Below are 23,024 nucleotides of genomic sequence, written 5' to 3'. Positions count from 1 at the left end.
ACTACTAGCTACAGAGGGCGGTGGAGAGAAGAAGAGTGCCCATCTCTGTTGTCCTTCCTAGCATTTATTCTTCTCCCAATACTGCAATACATGTGTGGCAGTGTCACTCTGTAGAAACAGCATCCAGTAGACATTTTAAACTCAATATGTACAAAACAGAAAGCACTTTTTCCTGAAAGCCTACCTTTAAAAAAAATTAATTTCCTATTTCTATCATGTGTAGTAACACCCATGAAGTGATATAAGTTCACAATCTCCCTACCTTAATCTCATTTATCCCATATAGTCAATCAGTTGGTAAGGCCTATTAATTTTATATATTTTATATTATTTGTATATTTTATATACATTATTAATCTCTCATTGTTGTTCAGTTGTTCCAGTAATAGTCAAGTCTCTGTGACTCCATCTGAAACTTTCTTAGCAAAGATACTAGAGTGGCTTGATATTTCCTCTGTAATGTAAGAAAGAGAGACCCAGGGGGTTGCAATGAGAAGCCAAGCTGAAGGAGAGATCAGCTGAAGAGCAGCGGAGGAGTGGAAGAGAGAGAAGCTCCAACTGTCCATGGTCTTCCAGCCTGGGAGGTGGAGGAGGAAAGGTTTTCCTGGAAGCTGAGAAAGAGTCCATCCATTTGGGACCTGTTATTCCTTCTGGGACCCAAAAACACCTCCACTAAGATTTCAAGAACAGCTACCAGAATTCTCAAGGCAGGTTTTGGATTTGGACTCACACTGGCCAGAGCCATCCAGGTCTTTCCCTGAGATTTCTCACTCCATGATCGAAGTTATGTTAAGATTGTTAGTTGATTCCTGCCCTATGTTAGTATGTTAGTGCTCTAAAATTTACATTATGTACATGTATTTTTACTGTACAACCATTACATATGATACATACATATATACATGAGTTCTGCTTTGCAGTCAAGCAACAGAAAAGTTTTTTTTTTCTAGTTCTTTTCTACCTATTTGAATCTTGTAAGAACTTTATTTATAAATATATTGAAGGCACCACTGGGATTTGAACCCAGGATCTCCTGTTTACCATATTACATATTACATATATACTGGTAAATAACTTTATAAACTTGTAAGTAAAAAACTCTCAAGACTCAAACAAACAGCAAAGAACTAGAAAAACCTTTTCTGTCAGATTGATTCAAAAGCAGAACTCATGGATATATGTAATATGTATATATCTAAGTATCATATATAATGGTTGTACAATAAACATACATGTACATAATGTAAATTTTATAGCACTAACATATTAACATAGGGCAGTAATCAACTAACAATCTTAACTTTGATCGGGGAGAGAGAGAAATCTCAGGGAAACCAAAGAGATAATGAGGAAAAAGACATGTACAAGAATATTCATATCTGTGCTCTTTGTGGTGGCAAAATTAATTGGAAAATGAGGGAATGCCCTTCAATTGGGGAATGGCTGAACAAATTGTGGTACATATTGGTGATGGAATACGATTGTGCTCAAAGGAATAATAAAGTGGAGGAATTCCATGGAGACTGGAACAACCTCCAGGAAGTGATGCAGAATGGAAGGAGCAGAACCAGGAGAACATTGTACACAGAGACTGATAAACTATGGCACAATTGAATGTAATGGACTTCTCCATTGGTGGCAATGCAGTGATCCTGAACAACTTGGAGGGATCTATGAGAAAGAACACTATCCACATTCAGAGGAAACACTGTGGGAGTAGAAACACAGAAGAAAAACAATTGCTTGATGACATGGGTTGAGGGGGATATGGCTGGGGATGTAGACTCTAAATGAACATTCTAAAACAAGTACCAACAGCATGAAAATCGGTTTTGATCAAGGACAGGTACTAAGCAGTGGAATTGCACATGGGCTGTGGGGAGGGTGGGGGGAGGAAGGGAGGGGTAAAGAATATGATTCTTGTAACCAAGGACTAATGTTCTAAATTGACTAAATAAATAACTTAAAATGGAAAAAAAAATAAAATCTCAGGGAAAGATATGGATGGCTCTGGCCAGCGTGAGTCCAAAAAACCCCCTTGAGAATTTCGGTAGCTGTTCTTGAAGAGTCATAGTGGAGGTATTTTTGGTTCCCAGAAGGAACAACAGGTCCCAAATGGATGGGCTCTTTCTCAGCTTCCAGGAAAACCTTCTTTCCTCCTCCACCTCCCAGACTGGAAGAGGATTAACATTTGGAGCTTCTCTCTCTGCCCCTCCTCTGCTGCTCTTCAGCTGATTTCTCCTTCAGCTTGGCTTCTCATTGCAACCCCCTGGGTCTCTCTTTCTTACATTACACCTTCTACAGCTCATTTTACAGGTGAGGAAACAACTCAAGCAAACAGTTTAAAGTGACTTACCTAGAGTCATGTAGCTAGTGTGTGTCTGAGGCTGGATTTGAACTGGCTTTCAGACTGCAGGCCAGGCACTCTATCAAGTGTGCCACTTAGTAGCCCAAAACCCTACCTGAACAGTTTTCTAAACTGTAAAATGATCTGTAGGAGGAAGTGACAAACCCCACACCAGTATAAACCAAAAACTTGTCACAAAGAGTCAGACATGACTAAACAACTTCTCTCTTTATCTATTACTTACTTTCTTTCTCTCATAAAGTCACCCTCTAATTCAGGGACTTATCACTTCTTCCAGGTTAATTGCCTCCAGTTGCTCTTCCAATATGTCAGCTAGGGGCTCCTAGGTGGTACAGCAGATAGAATGCCAGGCTTGAAATCAGAAAAACCTGAGTTCAAATTCAATCTCAGACACTAACTAGCTATGTGACCTTTGCCAAGACACTTAACCCTGTTTGCCTAAGTTTCTTCATCTATAAAATAAAGTGGAGAAGGAAATGGTGAATCATTCCAGTACCTTTGCTAAGAAAACCCCAATTTGGATCATGAAGAATTGAACACAACTGAAACAACTGAACAAAGCTGCCAAAATCATGTCACTAAAGCATAGTCCTGTCCATTTCACTCCACAGGCGCAAGATGTTTTAGATGGTTCCCACCGCTTCATGAATAAAATTTAAACTCTTCTGTTTGATAATCAAAGCCCCTTTCCAACAAGTTCAAACCTATCTCTCAAGAATATTCACACATTACTTCCCTCTCATATGTTCTACCAAAAAGGATTACTTGTATACAACCTTGATTTTTTGTTCTTTTTCCTCACATGAACCTAAAAGTTTTTACATTCTTTCAAAGTGCATTCTAAGTCATGTAACCATGGGACAATTTTCTTAAATAATCAATTAAATGAATTTTTAAAAATACATTTTAGTTGCTATCTATCAACCCTACTTAATAAACTATAATAGATCCCTCCTGGGACTAGGAAAAATACATCCCTTCCACCTTGTTCAGCTTCTTAAGCCTTTTTCTATTCTGTCCCTAACTTTCTTTGAAAACTCATTTTACATTCATCTCTCTGGGATCCAGCTAAACTGTCCCTGTCCTTCGTCTCTGTGCCCCTCACACACAGGAATCTCTCCTTCTCATCTCCATGTCTTTACTCTGGTCATCCATCACTCATGCTAAGAAAGAATTCCCTGTTCACTTCTGTCAAACAGAATTCCATCCCTCAGTCAAGTTGTAGCTCAAGTTCCACCTTTTCTGATGATGCAGATTCCTAGTCACCTTCCTTCCTGAACCCCCTTATAATTAAGTCCGGTATTTATTCATATTACTCTTTATATTGATTCTGTGCCTATTTATTGAGTTGTATAGGGTCAACTTATTAATATGCAAATTCCTTGTGAGGAGGGACTGTTTGATTCATTGTATTGTATCCTTGACAACATCTGACATAGAAGGCACTTAAAATGCTTATTTTTGTTGAATGACCAATTTACTAAAATACATCTTTCTGATCTTCACTTGCCACCCCCAGCAGATAGTGCTTAAACATATGCAATATTGTTTTGTATTTACTCTATATAAATAGTGTGTCTATACTTATCTGTGAATTTGTTGTTTCCCACCAGGTGAACAGCTCTCTGTGATAGTAGAAAAAGAGAGTATTGAACATGGAGTTAAAAAGATTTGACTTCAAGTCCACCTGAGACACTTATTAACTAGCTTTAAGAACAAGTCACATCACCTCTCTGAGCCTCAGTTTCTTCATCTATAAAAGCTGTTTTCAGATGGGTCCAGCTCTTCATGACCCTATTTGGGGTTTTCATGGCAGAGATACTGGAATGGTTTGCTATTCCTTCTCCAACTCATTTTATAGATGAGAAAAAAGAGGCAAACAAGGTTAAAGGACTTGCCCAGGGCCATACAGCTAGAAAGTGTCTGAGGCCAAATATGAATCAGGAAGATTTTTTTTGACTCCAAACAAGGCTCTCTATTTACCGTCTCACTCACCGACCCCATATGTGGAAACAATAGCACCTACATCATGGAGTTATGGTGAAGATCAAATGGGACAAACACATGTAAAGAGTTTTCCAAATGTTTTACTGCTACATAAATACTAGTCATTATTAGAAACTAACTCATCTGGCTTACTGCTATATTTTTGTCTTTTCATTCCCAGTAACTATCATATGGTTAATACAAATTAATTTTTCCTGTTTTTGATATTTTATCTCACCATAACAGGACATCCATGGATAAGACTCCAAAATAGAAAACAAATTAGCCTGAAAGTAATTGCCTAGAAAATAGTTAATGGAAACTGTATAATGGGAAGAGGGCTGGAATTGGAATGCTTTATAAGGAAACATAATGAAGTCTTTGATTCTCCAGGACAGACTTCCTAAACACAGAAATGCTGTAGTTACTGGGAGGCTTGGGAGGCTACCCCTATGTAAGTGAAGAGGCATTCCAAATGGCTTTGAAAGATGTTCTAACAAGAACTAATTATGTCTGCTGTTTGGTCACCAGGATCTGTATAACATTAAGAAATCTATGAAGATCTGTTAATGCCACATTCAAGATTATTTTATTTCAGACATCAGAAACTAAGCATCGAGTAGACACCATCTTACCTTAATGGGACAATACTACAACTATCCTTCAAATCAATAAGCAAACATTTCCAAAAGAATAGCATAAGGCTTTTCATGCGTTTTTAGGGAAAAAAAAGATATATCTAATCACTTTCTCTCACAGTGTTATGAGACTGCTAGACCAAGGAGGAAGTGACAGATGCTATCAAGGTTTTTTTTTTTTTTTAATTTTTCCCATATGGCCTATATACTTACAAACTGAAGAGAACTAAATAAAAAAAAAAAAAAACTCAAGCCAGTAATTTCTATAACTCCAAGCTTACTTGAAGTAGGTACCCAGAAATTATGTTCAACTTTTCTATGCCTGAAAATTGGTTAATCATATAGACGTTTTTTTTTTCTTTTAGCATTTGGGTTGTGTTGTCATTGTTGTTTGTGATGATGGTGATTTGCACAACATATTAGAGAACAGTCACAAGCACACTTTTAAAATAAAGCAAAAAGCACAAAACCTGATGTTTTCAAAATTCATCATGAATTTTGGTAAGTCATTAGGAAGAAATTTTAAAAAGCATGATACTTATGGGTCCACATTTAGCAGTAAGTCTAAATAAAAGAACACTTTTTTAAATCCCTGATTTTTGTCCTAGTATCAAGTCGAGGACATAAAAGCACAGTGTTTCTTATTTGATTACCTAACGTCAGTATCTTTATTTAAATTTAATCCTTTGAAAGGGCTCTCATGTAAAGGGTCATAACTACCTCCCTTCCCCAGAATTGTATTTTGACAAAGGTAAATTGTTACCCAAGTACACAACTAACTACAGCAGTTCTTATCACCATGATTGTCAAGGTACCTACATTCCTTGGCCTGTCTTTCGCTTAAAGGAAAATTTCTCTGACATGTTGCCATGGGAACAGAAAGGAAAATAACTGGAGTGATGCTGAAAGTTATTTAAGGCCTTCAAAGGAATTTCTTGTCAAATAGAATAATGCATATGTATGCCTACTTGTGCATACATGTATGTACATATTTGTGTATCAATATATATGAGTTTATGTGTACATACATATATTTATATGTGTAAGTAGGTACACATATACTCTGATCATTAAAAGCTTTTTCCCTGAAAAAAATACTTGCCAAAGTAATTAATATTAAATTAGTGAGCTTGATGGACTGATTACAAGGCCCATCTTTTACTTCTATTAAGGTAATTCAGAACACTAATATAATTAACAAGCCAGACATGCTAATTCACTAACAAGAATTGAAGTGTGCAAAGATTCCCATAGTACCCACCATGAGATGTACATTTTATTCCCTTCCAAGCATGGGGTCTCTGGGTCCATTATTTTAATGCCACATATTGATTTTGAGTGGAGTTTATGACTACAAGTCAAATTTCTTCGCCAAGTAGCCATCACATAAAATATCAGAAAGTTCAACTGATAGTGAGTTTGGGTACCTGTAAGTGATGTGCTTGTGTTGCCACTTCTGTCCTGTTAGTGCATATCGCTTTCGACGAATATTAAATTTGGAACTACCTCGAGTCTGGTCAGGCACACCACACCGAGGCTTCTTCATCCAGCTGCCAAAAAAACATTTCGCAGTTACCATTTGTTTCAAAGAATTTTTTTTTCAAAATCTTTATGTCTACATTTCAACAGATAAACCTGAGACCATGATACAAAAGCCCTGAGTAAATAACATGTCTTTTTTCTTCTGAATGATCTAGAGTTACTGTCCACACTGTCCAGATTAATCAAAGAATTTCTCAATATCCAATTCATTTTGGTCTGTGTTGACATGGCCTTTTACTCCAGAAATAACAGGACACTTCACAACACTCTATTACAGGGGAAAAATGAATTCTCTACTCATATTACATTTTTTTCTCTTCCTATCTTTCTTTTACTTTGATCTTTCCTTCCATTCTCTGGGTAGTTCTCATTTGTCTGAGATTTTTGGCAAGAATCCAATTAGATTTGTCTTGGAGTTTTATTTTAAATAACCAGAATATATGATTTTGAATCATAGGAATTGCTGCTTGGTACAATGAAAACATCCTTGAACCTATTGTCATAGAGAACCTGAATTGAAATCCCTGGTCTGCCACTTTCTCTTTGTGTTACCCAGGTGAGCTACTAAACCTTTTTGGTCTTCAACTGCTTCATTTCAAAATCATGGATCTATATTTATATACTTTTTCTACTTTTTCCCCTCAGCAAAGTTTCTTCTTAAACATCTTTGTTTTCTATTCCTGAAAGTCACTAGTCTATGTAGATAGAATAATTTTAGTCATCTTGGCAAAGATTTTTTACATGCCTCATAAAACATCTACTGTGAGATTTCCCTGTTACTCTGGTAAAGTCAAGTTCTTAAATAGCTTCTGTATCTTGTTAGTAGCTTTCTCTGAATCAAGATATATTCATGAACAATGTTAAGGAAGAAGATAAATTGGAAAGTTCCTTATCATTTTCTAGTTATCAAAGCTTATGTAACTCCACTAACTCTAAATAGAAAAGTAGACACTGAGAACAGTCTATAGAAGATAATTGTTTTTTAAAAGGACCATCATTAAAATAAATAACAAAGTAATTGTTTTATATTTTAGAAAATATATTGGATGTGGTTAAAAGAGTAATCGATAATCTGTTGAAATGAAGAAACTTTATCAAAGATAACAATTATTATACATCTATTTTTCCTTCAAGTTTTACCAGTCCAGTAACTAACAATACTGAATTTGTAGGGTTTATATTTAACTACTGTTGTTATGTTTTCCATTTTTAAAAAGAAAATATAACTTAGTTAAAGAACCATAACATTTGAGGATATTCAGAAGATCTTAAATTTTATTGTTCTCTCTCAAATTATCTAGAACAGTGCTAAGAATAGTCCATGTTGAGTAAATATTAGCTTAACTGATAAATTAATGAATATAGATCATTCAGGTTATAAACATATACAGTACACCTGAAGGCATCAATAAATCTTCTTGAATAAAGTTCATAATATGCCTCCATCTAATTTTTCCAGCTTCTTTCTTATTATGCTGCTTCATATAATGACTATCACATCTTTTACCAGCCTTTATATAGACCCTATGTACTAAGTTCAACCTCCTATACCCATGTTTTGGTCTAGGTATGTTTAATGAATTGAATTGTGTCTCTTTGCCTCTGACTCTCCCTCCTTTTCTCTTGAAATCACTTTTGCTTTATAAAAGAGGTTAATATATGTATAACACAGTAGATTTATCTCCTCACACCTGAGCATGTCTGCTACTCTCTCATTCTAGGCTGGTTTACTCTCCACAATTAGTTCTCAAACTGGAAGGTCTAGTTTTTCAGAGAAGGACTATCATCACACAGCTACAATTCAAACTCACTCAGGGTTTTAGAAGGAATCTTGTTATAGAAAGTAGCCTACACCTTACTTACCATTATAGCTTATAAATGTGCCACTGCTTACTTCTTCTTCCCACATATCCAATCAGTCACATATTTAACACTATCAATTCCAACTTTAAAAAAATTAGTTGAGCATAAATGAAAAGTAAAAATTACTAATAGACTATAGGCAAATAGAGGAATATTCAATATAGTGAAAGCCACACATAAACCTGAGTCATGTTCTTCCATAAAATTATCCTTGGGAGAGAGAAGATATATACTTCTAGAAATCTAGCAAGAAGGCATGAGTAAGAACAATTCAAATGTTCATGGAAACTCAAAATTCTATTCTGAAAATGTTAATGTCATTCATCGGTTCCTTAAAGAAAAATCTGCTTCCTATGGAGCCAATTCTGTAGTAAATGTTCCCTTTTAGGTCCTCATTTTTCTCCTGCTGAGTAAATCCATTCTTCCTATGCTCCTGAATTCATGAAGCAGTGATAAGCTCTCTATCCTAAATGGATGCTGAAGAACTGTTATACTATTTTACTAATGAACAGTTCCCTTAAGCCAGAAAAGTGCAAAACTTCTCAGAATGTTGCTCTAGGAAAGAGGAAAACTCCAGCCAGCTCTGCACTCAACAGGATGGTGGATCATCCAATCACTTTAACATTTCTTCCTAGAACAAAGCAACACTCATCTAGAAATTCCTTAACTCTCTTAATAATGCAGAACAATTTAGACAGTTCATCACTGAACAAGATACTTTGTCCAATTAGATTCATTTCTCTTGGAACAGTAAAGCAGGTAAAGAGTATATTCCTCCCACCCATTTTAACCATATTCAGACCAGATATAAACAGGGAGCAACTAGAACCTTTGAGAAATTTCATCTCTCTCCATTTGAAGATGGCACTATGGGGGTAAGTAGAATAGAGATCTCTTCCAATGAGCTTCAGCCTTTTACCAATCAGGAATTTCTAATACATCTGCAAAATCATCCTATCAGCAGACGCTACTGCTTTATTCTTAATTTCCTCTTCTTATTTTCTTAATTTATCTTTTTATAAAGATCTTCCACTTTTCTGCTGGCTTCTTTAGCACTATCAATGAATGGCTCAAATCCAAGCTACCTAAATTTTAGTGATAAATATTTCTCTTATAAAAGATAATTCATAAAATATACCTTTTGGTTAGTTACAAAAGTACTTCCATAATCATCTCTTAGTCTTCAAAAGGTTATCTGACTCATGACTTTGGGAGTTTTAATTTTTCATATAAATAAACCACAATGTTTTGCAGCCTCAGCATTTTTCCTGCCTTCAAACACTTCTTGGTCTTTGATTTCCATCCTCTTAAGAGTCTAAACTTCCTAACATTTTATATGAAAACAATGTCTTCACTCTTTGAATTTTTATCAGATTTTATAAATTAAAAACTCAGTGTTCTCCCCTTTTGAGTAACCAGAGTTGATATGTAAAAGGTGTAGTGCCTTATATCCTTTCCAAGACGAATTGGTTCTTTTTTTTAGTCAGAAATTCATTTTCTGTCCCTATAGTTTATTTTCTGGTCCTTTTAGTAATAAAACTACCCCTATATAAAGGAGTGTTACTTTGTAAATCTTAAAGCATCACAGAGATGTGGGTTAACAAATGTTATTGCCTCTATTTGCATATATTTATGTATATAATAAGTATGTGTGTTTATTTATGTGAATTATGTATCATCTTAGTATTTTCCATTATTAAAAACCCATCAGTGAAGGGCCTGTTTTATTTTTGGACTGATACATTTTTAAATGGTGAGGATACTATAGATAGTAGGTATTTAATAAATGTTTGCATCTTTAAATTTAATTGAAGAGGGGAAGCTAGGTGGCTCATTAAATAAAGATCCATGCCTGAAGATGGAAGGTCTGAGTGTAAATCTGAGCTTAGACACTTCCTAGTTGTGTGACCCCCCCTACCCTGCAAGTCATTTAATCTCACTTGCCCCTTACCATTCTTCTGTTTGAAACCAATATTTAGTATCAATTATAAGACAGAAGGTAAGAATTTTTTTAATTAGGGGGAAAATCTTCATAAAGAGTAGGAGAGAAACTGTCAAAATGGAAACATCTATAATCATGACTATGTATTTTTAGACAAATTTCTTTTATATTTTTGACAAAGTGAATGAGAACAATGAGGTGGCAGGAACATGGAGATTACTGTTTCATGGTATATGTGACATTCAAATGACCTGAAGGACCTGGGCTGAATAATTTTTTCACTAATATTGTGATATATACCTATGAACATACCATGAAACAAAGTGAAAATGCAGATATTAATTATGTCATATAGTTAATTTTTATCAACAAAAGTGGTGAATAAAGTTCATAAGAGAAAGTCCTTGTCTAATTTTGTTTTCATTGATTTTGTGTGTGCAAAACATTCTAAATTTAATGTAGTCAGTGTTATCTGTTTTACATGTCATAATTTTCTCTATGTTTTATTTGGACATATATTCTTCCTTGTATGGAGTCAATCTGAAAATCTTGAAACTTCTTAAATCCATGTATGTGTATATATGTACACACATGTGTGATTGTATTTGTATATATTGTGTGAAACCAACATACCAGCATATATGTTTATGTTCGTGTGTATTATATTTGTTATTGTGTTTCTATATGTGTGGATGTGTGTGAGAGAGAGATTTTCCCTTCTGATGAAGTGAAGATAATAAATGTTATCTAAATACAGTAATTATTGGGAGAACTACACAATTTATTCATAAGATAGGACTTTCCGGTATGTTTGATCATTGAACAACTTATTTACAGTGATTTTGAATAATACATTAGACTAATCATGAACCTAGTGCTTGTTTTATTTGTTTCCAATAAATACTTTTTGAAGCTGTGGAAGACAGAGAGAGACAGGCAGGAAGAGAGACAGACACAGACACAGACACAGACACAGGCACAGACACAGACACAGATAAAGAGAGTTCTGATAACAAGTAAGGAAAAGCTCCTTCATAGGGTGATCTGGTCTTCAACTGTAAGAGCTGTCCTATTTCCTAATCTTATAATGAGAATTATACCCTTTATATATCATTCTTAAACATCTCTACACTCAATAGTAAAATGGAGGCAGATTCATTAATGTGTGCACCACTGCTAGTCAAAAACCACAATAATTGAGGTGTAAGATAGATAATTCTGACTATATTAAATTAAAAAGGGTTTTGCACAAACAAAACCATTGCAACCAAGATTAGAAGGGAAACAGAAAGCTTGGGGAAAAAATTCCATAGTAAGTATCTTTGACAAAGGTCTCTTCTCAAATATGTAAAGAACGGAGTCAAATTTATAAAAATACAAACATTTCTGAATCAACAAATGATTAAAAGATTCAAAGAGATAATTCTGAGATTAAGAAATTAAAACTATCTTTAGTCGTATGAAAAATGCTCTGAATCACTATTGGAGAAATGCAAATTAAAATAAATCTGTGATACCACCTTACATCTATCAGACTGGCTAATATGACAAAAAAGGAAAATTATAAATGCTAGAGTGGATGTGGAAAAATTATGACACTAATATACTGCTGGTGGAGCTGGGAACTGTTACAGCCATTCTGGAGAGCAATCTAAAACCATGCCCAAAGGGCCATAAAAACTGTATATGCCCTTTGACCCCACAAAACCAGAACTAGTTCTCTATTCCATTGAAATAAAAGACAAGCTGCAGGAATGCCAGTCAGTTAGGGAATGGCTGAACAAGATATGGGTTATGATTGTATTGCAATACTATTGCAGTATGAGAATTGAGAAACAAAATGGTCCCTACCACCAAAAAAAAGAAAAAAAAAAACAAAAACCATGAAACTAAAAACATATGAAGTGATGATACAAAGTGAAGTGAGCAGAACTAGGAGAACACTGCACAGTATCAGTAATAAAATACAATGATCAACTGTCACTGATGACAACTAAGATCTCTTCCAGATATGAATCTATAAAGTATGTAAATATATGTGTGTGAATGTGTGTATGTTTATCTCTTTTTATTAAAAGAAAATGTTACTTTCCTCAACACTTTTCACCCTTGTTTATATGGTTTTGGAAATAAAAGAAAAATGTCACTGAAATTTCTGTCCTACAATGTGATTCACATTGTTCATAGTGTTATTATAAAAATAATATTCATATTTATTTTCAGTTTTTAAATTAAAGTAAAAAAGTTCTAGGAATAAGCCTATATTCTTAATTCATCACATATAAATCTTTAGGCTGTGATGATTTAATAAATAAATGTTCCAGTGCCAACTAAACATTAATGAGCTAACATTAATTTAAAGATCAAATTTTGGATAATAGAAAAGTATATTTCATTCAGATTTAATTTTTCCAAAGAAAATGAAAAATTGGAGTTCATATAAACATATTTCTTAATTTCCATGTTATTGAGTCTCTTATCATCTGAAGAGATTAATTTTGTAGCAGGAAGTAATAGTAATCATGTTCATTATCCAGCAACTACCCAAGCTATTAATTAGTGCCTAATAGTTAATAATATCAGAATTGAAGCAAATACAATTGAGGTGAAGAAATAGGGGATGGCAATGATTCATTTACTGATGGCCCTATCTTTAAACATATGATAAGTGAAATTATTATGGCTGGTTACTGAGTCTAATGAAACCCACTATTGAAAATGTAGTTTAAAATATTCTAAAGGGATGCACTTGAATTTTCTTGTGACTCAAATTTTTATTTCAAATTTCATAAGTAAATGCAGTAGTAGTTTAATAATCAATAACGTAATCTTGACTATCTCTAGAATGACTTAATACTGACAAGATTCAATCAGGTAAAACATCTGTTGAATTTCTACAGTTTCAGGTTAGATTTACTTACAAAAAAATTGAATTGAAGATATATATAACATACAATACTCCCAGTTGATTTTTTTTATTTTTGGGGGTTTTATTGAAATCATTAGACATTGGTCACACTAGGCCTCCTTTTCATCAAGAGCATCTATAGTTATATGGGTGGATATTTTAATAAATTTACCACCAATTAATTTTCCTTAATTACAATTGCCATAAAAAAGCACATTACAGTCAACACATTTCCCATTCCTTCAAATTTTGTATTTGTTTAAACTCTCTTAGTCAAATATTCTGAATCTACTTTTCTCTACTTTTTCAAATAAAAGGTAAATATTTTAAAGTAAGTGTACTTTACTTATATCATCTCAGTTAATTCTTACAACAATCCCAGGAGCTGGTATTGCTGTTCTCCTCATTTTACATATGAAGAAATTGATGTACAAGGAAGCAGAGACTTGCCCAGGGCCATAGAGCTCATAATGTCTGAGGCAGGATTTGGGTTCTGGTTTCCTGACTGCAAGTCCAATGCTTCATTCTCAAGACTATCTCTCTGCTAATTCTAATATCTCGGCAAAACAATATCACCCATTTTCTGTGCTATACATTATTTTTAGAGAGCTAACCTTGCAATGGTTTCAAGTTTTCTAGAAGACTGCCTGTATGAACTGGGATAAGTCATTTGACCTCAAAGTGTTCTAGGTAACTTTTAAGAACAAAAAGTTAAAAAGAAAGGTTTGACTTGCATTTATAAAAGACGTTCCCACAAGGGAATATAAGGATTTTGTCATATCAATGAAATTATGAACTAGTTATTATCCTTCTCCAACTACTTCATTTTTAGCATCACCAGTTTTCTGAAATTCATGACGACTAATTTCTAAATGCTTGAAAAGGATGGATTGTTTTCAAGTAAACCAAACCAGTAAAACAAAACAAAGGAAAACAAACAAGTATGAACCAACAGTAGTTGAAATATTAAGCACCAATAGTGAAGCCTTACAATATCTCTGTAGGGCAAACAAAGCCAAAAGGTGTAAGTAAAATAATATAAGAAAGGGAAATGACAAGGAAATAAAGTTCACAGAAAGAGCTTAATTATTTAAAAAAGTAATAATTCAACACCTGTCTCTCCACCTCTGCTTCAAGAAAACAGAAATCTAAAGAATGCTTGCTTTGTTTACTTTTATCCTGTATCCTACATTAATGATTTTCCAATAGACTTTAGAGAATTAGATTTTTCTACTCACATCACATAATTTGAAATCATTGATATTAATTTTGGGAGGGAGTTTGCCTCTCTCAAGAATAACAGGATAGCAATGTATCTTCAAAAACATTTTTAAGAACTTAGATAAATTGAAGCTTCTGAAGAGTGAACAGTGGTTGCTAATTTTGGCATTGTTACCAGTTTAAGTGACCAGGACCACTAAAAATAAAGTAATTATATTTATTTAAAAAAAAACATATTTCAATACTGAAGTGAATGAATTGTTCTGAGAAGGTCAAATTAATGACTTTCTTCCTGGAACAAACAATCCATGTTACTCTGAGCCCTTTAATTTTGATATTTTCTTATAACTAAGAAGCTATTTTTTAATCCAATCTCTGTCAAAGGAATCATGGCATAAAATTATATCACACATTAAAGTTCATGAAAACATTTCATTAAGTTAGATATTTATATTAATATCATTTATTTAAAAATAGACAATTTGGCACTTTCTATCTCAATTAATTACTATTAATCTAGAATTATAATCCACATTTAAATTAACATAGTTTTGAGAAACATTAATGCCATATAATAATTGAAAACAAGAAAAAATCCATGTTAACTTTAAATGTAATTTTTTCCATATATTTATTTTTGTTTGGAAAAGGTAAGATAATTAATTTAATGGAATATTTATGATAAGTAGCATATTTAATGATGATGGTGGTGATATGAAGAAGATGATGATGGTATTTTAGAGTACTCTAGAAGAAAAGTACTTTAGAAATAATAACTCATTTTAACCTAAATACAGTATGTATCATAGTGCTATTATTACCCCCATTTTATAAATCAGCAACTGAGTCAGTCAGGAGTTAAGTGATTTGCACAGATAGAGTAAATAAATGACTGTGAATACATTTGAAATCACGTCTTCCTTACTCTAAGTCAGTGATGGCTACCCTTTTAGAGATGGAGTGCCAGGCTCCACCCCTGAGACTGAGTGCTGTCTGTGAATTTCCCTCCCTCCTCAGAGGCTGTGTGCCATGCCTCTTCCCCTCACCTAGTACTGGGTATGCCCCGCCCCCCTTACCTATGTGGAAAGGAAACAAGACTGACAGTTTGTGGGGGAAGGGGCAACTGGGAGTGGCAGTTGGGTCTTGGGACTAGCACTTCCTTCCTGCCTTGTAGGACTGGTTTCCTGACATTGGAGGAGAGAGGAGCTTGTTCAGCCCAGTCTGGAGTGGCATGCTCTTCTTTGTTCAGCCAGAAGACATGGGCTTCTGAAGGTTAGACCGGTTCTTGTTTGCTTTCTATCTACTTCTAAGATTTTGAATTATACAAAAATGGACTGATATACAGTAGACGGGAGTGGGACAAACCCTCCGCCAGCCTCTGGGGCCTAGCCTCAGGTCTGAAGCTGAGAAAAAACTCCAATCCCAACTGGTTATTAAACTTTATATTATTTGAATTCGCAGTCAGATAAGCAGTCTATCTTTTCTGGTCATAGAGGGAGCTGAACTTCAGTTCAGTCATTCTACAACAAACAATCCTTATCAGACCCCTGCTGTTTCCTCTCAGCAGGAGGCATCTCCGTCCTTTGCTTCACCAAGCAGTGTTCCCTCTCCCATTTAACTCCTCCTTACACCCATACAAACCTCAAGTTATCCCCTGTTTTACAATCCTCCATTTCCTTTCCCAAATAAATATTACACCTAACACAGGGAAGGGAGAAAGTGCTTTCACTGAGCTAATGGGCAGAGGGGCTGGTGAAATGAGGAGTGGCCTCAGTGAGTATAGAGAGGAGGAGGGGAGTGCCCAGAGCACTCTACACGCCTCCAGCTCTGCTGTATGTGAGCTGCCCACCTTTCCCCTTTGTGTTCCCATTGGGCTGCTGGGCAGAGGGTTGGCTGATCTGAAAAAAAAATGTCATCAGGCAAGGTGGAGCGAGGGAAGAGAGCAGCACTGCCCAACTCCCTTTGCCTTTCTAGTAATTAACTGCGGGTAAGAGGGTGTTGAGAGGCCAAGTGACTACAGAGAGCACTCTGCATGCTGTCTTTGGCACCCTGTGCCATAGGCTCACCATCACTGCTCTAAGTCCAATAATACAAATTAAGAAAGGAAAGAAGAAAGGAAGGAAGGAAGGAAGGAAGGAAGGAAGGAAGGAAGGAAGGAAGGAAGGAAGGAAGGAAGGAAGGAAGGAAGGAAGGAAGGAAGGAAGGAAGGAAGGAAGGAAGGAAGGAAGGAAGGAAGGAAGGAAGGAAGGAAGGAAGGAAGGAAGGAATGTTGGTTTTCTGATATAACCAATTTCAAAATTGGGCATTTTCTATTTGAAGAGACAATGCAGTTCAATAGAAAGAGCATTGCCACAAGTCACATCTTTTCATCAAATCTTGTTCTTTTTTTACTATTTATGTGACAGTGTGCAAAGCACTTAATTAATTAATTTATTCTTTAATTTATTCTTTTTCTGTAAAATGAGGAAAGTGGACAGGACTATCTCTTCATCCCTATGATCTATAATTCTATGATGATTATTTCATCTCCTTTTACATGACATTCTACAAACTATAATATGAACTTGCTGACACTTAACTAAATCACCATATTTTCATCTTTATGTTGTAAATAAAGCCTCTTTTCATCCATCTTCCAGTGCCTTTTAGTCTGGAACATGACTAATTTTAAGGAAATCAAATCTCTCTAATGTGAACTGACTTCTAGGACTATTTTTGCAGGCTTAGTATCACAGAAGAGGCAAGAAAAGATATTACTTCATGATATGTCCATGCCTCTTCTAATTGCTTCTTCTTGAAAATGGGTAATATAGCTAGTTGCAATGCTATGTGGCATATGTATATACAAAGATGAGTGAGGACAAATATTAAGAGTGGAATAGAGAGATACTTCTGTAATAGACATACTTCAGAGGGTATCTATTGATTATTACTGTATGGCTAATGGATCATGATTTTTACCTACCCTCCTCCCTCCAATGCCTCCTCTTTCTTCCCCTCTTCTGAAGCCTTTAGCTTCCCCTCTCCCTTTCCCTTCAGTTTCCCTCAGGGTAAGCTATGAGATTTAGAGAAGGAACTCTTTTCTCTTAATTTCTCACATAAGGAGTTTATTTGGCGAAGACAGGACAAGGATAGAGGGTAAGATAAGAGGGAAAGGTTTCCCTATTCTCTACAATGAAGGTTAGGAGGATATTGGGGAAATGGCAATCAGTCACTAGCAAAGACAGTCAGAGATAAGAGGACAAATATTTTTCTTCTTTCTTCTTTTCTTCTAACCAGTCAGTTAACTATCAGTCAGTTAGCAAAAGCTTCAGGGTCTTCACCATTAGCCACAAGCAGCCAAACTTAGTCCAAAAGCCAGAAACTCCAGCTTCTTCTCCACCACCATATCAGAAGCCCAAAGGGGGTCAGTTCAGAAACTTCTCAGCCCAGTTCAGCCTGGCTTGGCTCCAAATATCTTTCCTGGGAACATTCCAAATGGAATGTTCATTTTGATTGACAGCTCTTCTGTCCTCAGACAGTCCTCTGTCTTGCATGCATGCCTCCTCTCTTTTACAAGAGTTTGCCAAACTTAGGAATCTTTTTTTCCCTTTGACCTTGCTTTCCTCAGGTTGCCTTGTTTTAAAACCAAAACTTAAAACTCTATCCAGAACATGATTTTGTTTAAATTTGTCTCTTATGATAAAAATTTCTAGTACTCATTTAAGAGGCAAGTGATTTTCTCCTCAGGATATTCACTGAACTCTATGTTACAATCTCTTTGCTTGTATTTTTCTTCTCCTGTTGACTGGTTCCTGCTCTTTCCCTAATGCATGCTGTGGTAGCCATGCATTGCATCATATGTAGTCAGAGAGTGCAGTCAGGTTACATTTCAGGTATCTCTACATAGGACCAAGTAAGTCTGGAATCATGCATTCTGTGCAAAAGTGTTCCTCCTACTTTTCTTCACTAATAATTGTCACTAGACAAATTATCAAATTTTTTAACATTAATCCTTTCTCACCTTACTCCTCTTTTATTTTTCTTTTAAAATCCTGACCTTCTGAGAGTGGTAAGGGCTAGGCCATGGGACTTAAGTGACTTGCCCACCCTGGGTCACACAACTAAGAAGTGTCTGGGGCCATATTTGAACCTAGGACTTCCCGTCTCTCAATACACTGAGCTACCCAGGTGCTCCTGTCTTACTCCTCTTTACCTATCTCTCCATTGTTGTTATTCAGTCATGTCATTCGATGTGACCACTCCTGGGCTTTTCTTGGCAAAGATACTGGAATGGCCTGCCATTTCCTTCTCTGAATCATTTTACAGATGAGGAAATTTAATTAAACTTAAGTGACTTGTCCAGGATCACACAGCTAATAAATGTCTGAGGCTTGATTTGAACTCAGAAAGATGAGTATTTCTGAATCCAGGTCTGACAATCTCTCTACTGTACCACCTAGCCCATATGTAGGTATTGCTATTTACTCTACAACCTGCCAATTGTTTTCATTTTTTTTAACTCTTTAATTACTTGAAAGCATTCACAAACATGTTGCCACCATTTATGTTCCTATGAATTCAGGAAGGAGAAAGGGAAGAAGCACTTTTTAAGTGCCTTCTAACTACCAGGCAGTGTACTAAGCACTTTGACAGTATACTTTTATTTGTTTTGTTTTTTTTTTAATACCCTAGAAGCAGTACCTCATAGCAGGTAGCTATTATTAACCCCATTCTAGAGTTGAGGAACACAAGGAGGGGAGAGATTAGTTAACTTTCTTAGGTTAGATCATTAGGAAATATCAGAGGCTGGGTTTGAATTCCAGTCTCCAGAGTCCAGGCTATCTACCTAACATCACCTGGCTATTTGATATTTATCAAATATTCCCTGTAAAATTAGGTCTTGGACCAAGACCATTCCTTTTCATATTTCCAACAACATATTCTATGTATAGTCCTTTTGCATGTCCAAAAAATAATTGATCTTTATTCTACGGAATTATGCAAAGAAGCATGTTTCATTCAATGATACCTTCTTGGGACAATCTTCATCATATTGCAGGTTATTTTTTCTAATATAACAATCCAGGTGCCAGTTAGAATGAATTTTTAGATGAACATTCCAAGTGACCTTATATAACTTTTAGAAATCTTGCTATCCACTTTGTTAAAAAGCATAACATTATATGAAATATTATATAGAATACATGGAAGGGAAATTAAAAAATATATTTTTTTGGTGGAGAGAGATACCCATGGACAGTCTTCAACACATCTTTTCAATTACTGCAGATTTGGAAGGTTGATTTAAATTAAATGATGTTGCTTATACACACATCCATATATCCATATAAACCTATATGGTGTCTGTGTGTATTTCTATTGTTTTCTAACATGCAAAAAAGATCTTTCTGAGCTTTTAATTTTGTTTCAAGATTTTTGTTTGTTTTTACTTTTTAAAAAACATGTTTTCTTTATATTTTTATTGGAGATAATTTCATAATTTTAATGAGAATCATATTGTCATTCTTTTAAAAATACTTTAGATTATACAACATTCAGAGGGAATTTCTCTCAGCACAAGGCTGTAAATCAGAAATTTTGGCATTCTAATTCCAGTCTTGACAGCAAGTTCTTACATGCCTTTAGGCAAATAATCAAAACTCCTTGATGTGATTTCCCCATCTACAAAATGAGAATAATATTTACATACCCTTACTGGTTATTGGGCAAGTTAATTAGCAAATGTTTTAAAATTTCTTTGAAGTTAATAACTTCAAGTTCATACTATATGAATTTTGAACTTCATGGGAAAGTATAAGGCTTTCATTTAGAATGGCAAAATGAAATAATAACATTTCATAATTATGTAAATATACTAAAATCTAATAAGCTAATTTAAGTATTTTGTTTACAAAAAAAAACAAAATTTAGGTTTTTTTAAAGTTTATTTATTTATTTAATTTTGAATATTTTTCCATGATTACATGATTCATGTTCTTTCTCTCCCCTCCTCCTATCTACCTCCTTTGGCTATGAGCAATTCCACTGGGTTTTATATGTATCATTGATCAAGACCTATTTCCATATTATTAATATTTGCACTAGGGTACAGAGGCCCTAAAGAGTGGAAGGAATCCACAAGAAACTTCATACAATTTTGAGTTCTGTTAAAGTCTCAGATCCTTTTAGAGGACTTCATGATACAAATTAATCAAAATTATATGCTTTCACCTTTCTATAAAATATTATTCCTAACAATGGAAAGCCATATAAAACATGGGGCCTTTAACTGCCAACAAATGGCAGAAAATTAGAAAGACAGAAAAAGACAAAGTCAAAAGTAAAATAAACTACATTGCCCAACAAGTGGGGTTATCACTTTTCTGTCTCTACAGCCTACTTTTTTTATAATAGTTTAAAAAATAGATAGTGAATGGTTTAGTTACTATTACTTACTCTATGGTGTTTCTGTCCACTTTTCCTGTCATATTAATGCCATAGAACCGCTGCATGGCAGCTAGAGCTGACTGCATGGTCTCTGCAGAACGTAACACCGACATTCTCGGGTCTGTTGGTGGAAGGTAGCCGTACTTTTGTAACCAAACCTGCAATAACAAGTATAGTTCCTTTTAGTTCAAATTTAGAAATAAATCAAAAGTCCTCTAGTTCTATAGACCTTCATTCCTCAAATCAAATTTGTTCGTTATATTTTACCTGAAAAAGTCATCAGATTATTTAAGATTTTTTCATATAAAACTGTCATTTATTCATTAATTTGCTTATTTGATCATCTTTAGATCAGAGGACAACATACTTAAAGCTGGAGGAAATCTCAGAGGGAGGTCTGACCTGGCCATTTTACAAATTAGGATTCTAAGGCCCAAAGAGCTTAAGTAATTTGCTCAAGACTACACAGGCCAAACGAGAAACTGGAGAAAGGATCTCTGCCTTCAAGTACAGCCCTTGCCATTTTACTGTGCTGGTTCAAATGGTCTAAGCTCCTCAGTCATTGCTTTTACATTTCAAGTTTTGGCTACAAGATCTAAGACAAATGTAATTCCCAGACCTAGGGGTAGAGCTTCTTTATTAATGCCACCGCTAAGCCATTTATGAAAATAAACTCTATAGATCTCCTCAGGCCATATCCAAAAAAATCATTTTCCTTAGTAACAAAACCGTGACTTCAATCATGCATTTAAATAGAAATACTAATACATTCTGGTATAGTTAGAGCTTGAAAGCTATAAACAACTAGTCTATTCAGTTGTCATTGAAGACAATTTGAAAAGGAAAACAGTGATATTTACCGCTGGGGAAAAAAAATTTTTTTTTGGCCAGTAACTTTCAGTAACTCCTGTCCATTCGAATGACAGAATCATCCAAATGTCTTACTTATACCTAAAACCAGCCTGAGTAACTGGGCCCAGTCAGTGTTCACTTCAAAAGACTCTACTTCAGGGCATGAGCTAGAGAAAGCCTAGAGAAGAATGTACATGAGATCAAACTGCACAGGGACTGAACCTGAAAAAAGCAGAAACAGTACAGGCAAAGAGGAGGGTAGAGAATGAACAGAAATATGGGAAAATATTACCACCTTAGATCAAAAGAAAATTGTTGGTCCCTAGGATTTTTCCAGATTCATTTTCTATTCTGAATCGTGTGTTTGGTGTATAGTCTCTTCTCTGCTCTTGACCTCCCTCCTCCCTTGAGATCCCAATTCAGTGGGAGCTCAATAAATTATCTGTCAACTTGATAAAGCTTTCACACCAAAGGATGTTGCCACTGACATCTCTGTCACTCTGGCGTAGGTTCTAAAAGGTGTGTTTTCCTTCTTGTTTCTGCCTCCTGCTCATCATGTAGAGGATGAGCAAGAACCTGTGAAAAGTCAGACAGTATTTTTTCCCCACACAACACAGAGTTCACTTCTCTTAGGAAGATATAACTTCAAAGAAGTAAAGTTATGTGCATAATGGAAATAAATAGCAAATGTTAACATTAAATTTCCTCACAGAAATAGATACTGGAAAGAAATATGTCATAAAAAGAAAAAAGAAAAAGAGATAAAAATCTGTTTCTTTGCTGTATTTCTCAGAGGCACACTAGAAAGCAATAAAATAAATGCCTGCTCCTCCTCCTCCATCTCTTGAAGGTAAAATATAACCTCTGTTCTAACACAATGCACAAGAGAAATAATGTACTCTTGTCAATGAGCTGTATTTGCAAAACCCAACCTAGGAAACTCATTTTTCATGCAACTAGACAAGACTAAAATATTTTTTTATCTAACCAGTGATGAATGTGGTGCCAGCAGAGAATATAGAGATATAGTTATCTAGTTAAAAAAGGATAAATGTCCATAATATATTTATTTTTTGAATGAATATAAGATAAATAATTTCACCACTTATTTATTATTGCCTGTGTATCATATGAAACTTGATATAACTGTCATGGTATTTCTCACAAAGTAAATGCCAATTTATCAAACAAATAAATATATACACATATGTACATATGCATATATGTATGTATATAAGTATGTGTATATATATGAAAGGAATCTCAAGTCTATAT

The 23,024-nt window shown here is 34.9% G+C and overlaps 1 protein-coding gene across 1 annotated transcript in view; it reads right to left on the bottom strand.

The window, feature by feature from the left end:
* The window catches only part of MMP16 (matrix metallopeptidase 16), a 373,571-nt gene that overhangs the window by 184,541 nt on the left and 166,006 nt on the right, over positions 1-23,024 (bottom strand). Inside the window, exons 2-3 of the mRNA XM_001368488.4 lie at positions 20,907-21,055; positions 6,420-6,542 (exon numbers count right to left, since the gene is read on the bottom strand). Of these exons, the coding sequence (XP_001368525.1) occupies positions 6,420-6,542; positions 20,907-21,055 (272 nt within the window). The remainder of the gene's footprint in view (positions 1-6,419; positions 6,543-20,906; positions 21,056-23,024) is intronic.

Source organism: Monodelphis domestica, chromosome 3, assembly GCF_027887165.1.
Source record: "Monodelphis domestica isolate mMonDom1 chromosome 3, mMonDom1.pri, whole genome shotgun sequence".
NCBI classification, from domain to species: domain Eukaryota; kingdom Metazoa; phylum Chordata; class Mammalia; order Didelphimorphia; family Didelphidae; genus Monodelphis; species Monodelphis domestica.
The sequence above is the reverse complement of the archived record's forward strand: the minus strand, read 5'-3'. Positions and strand labels throughout refer to the sequence as shown.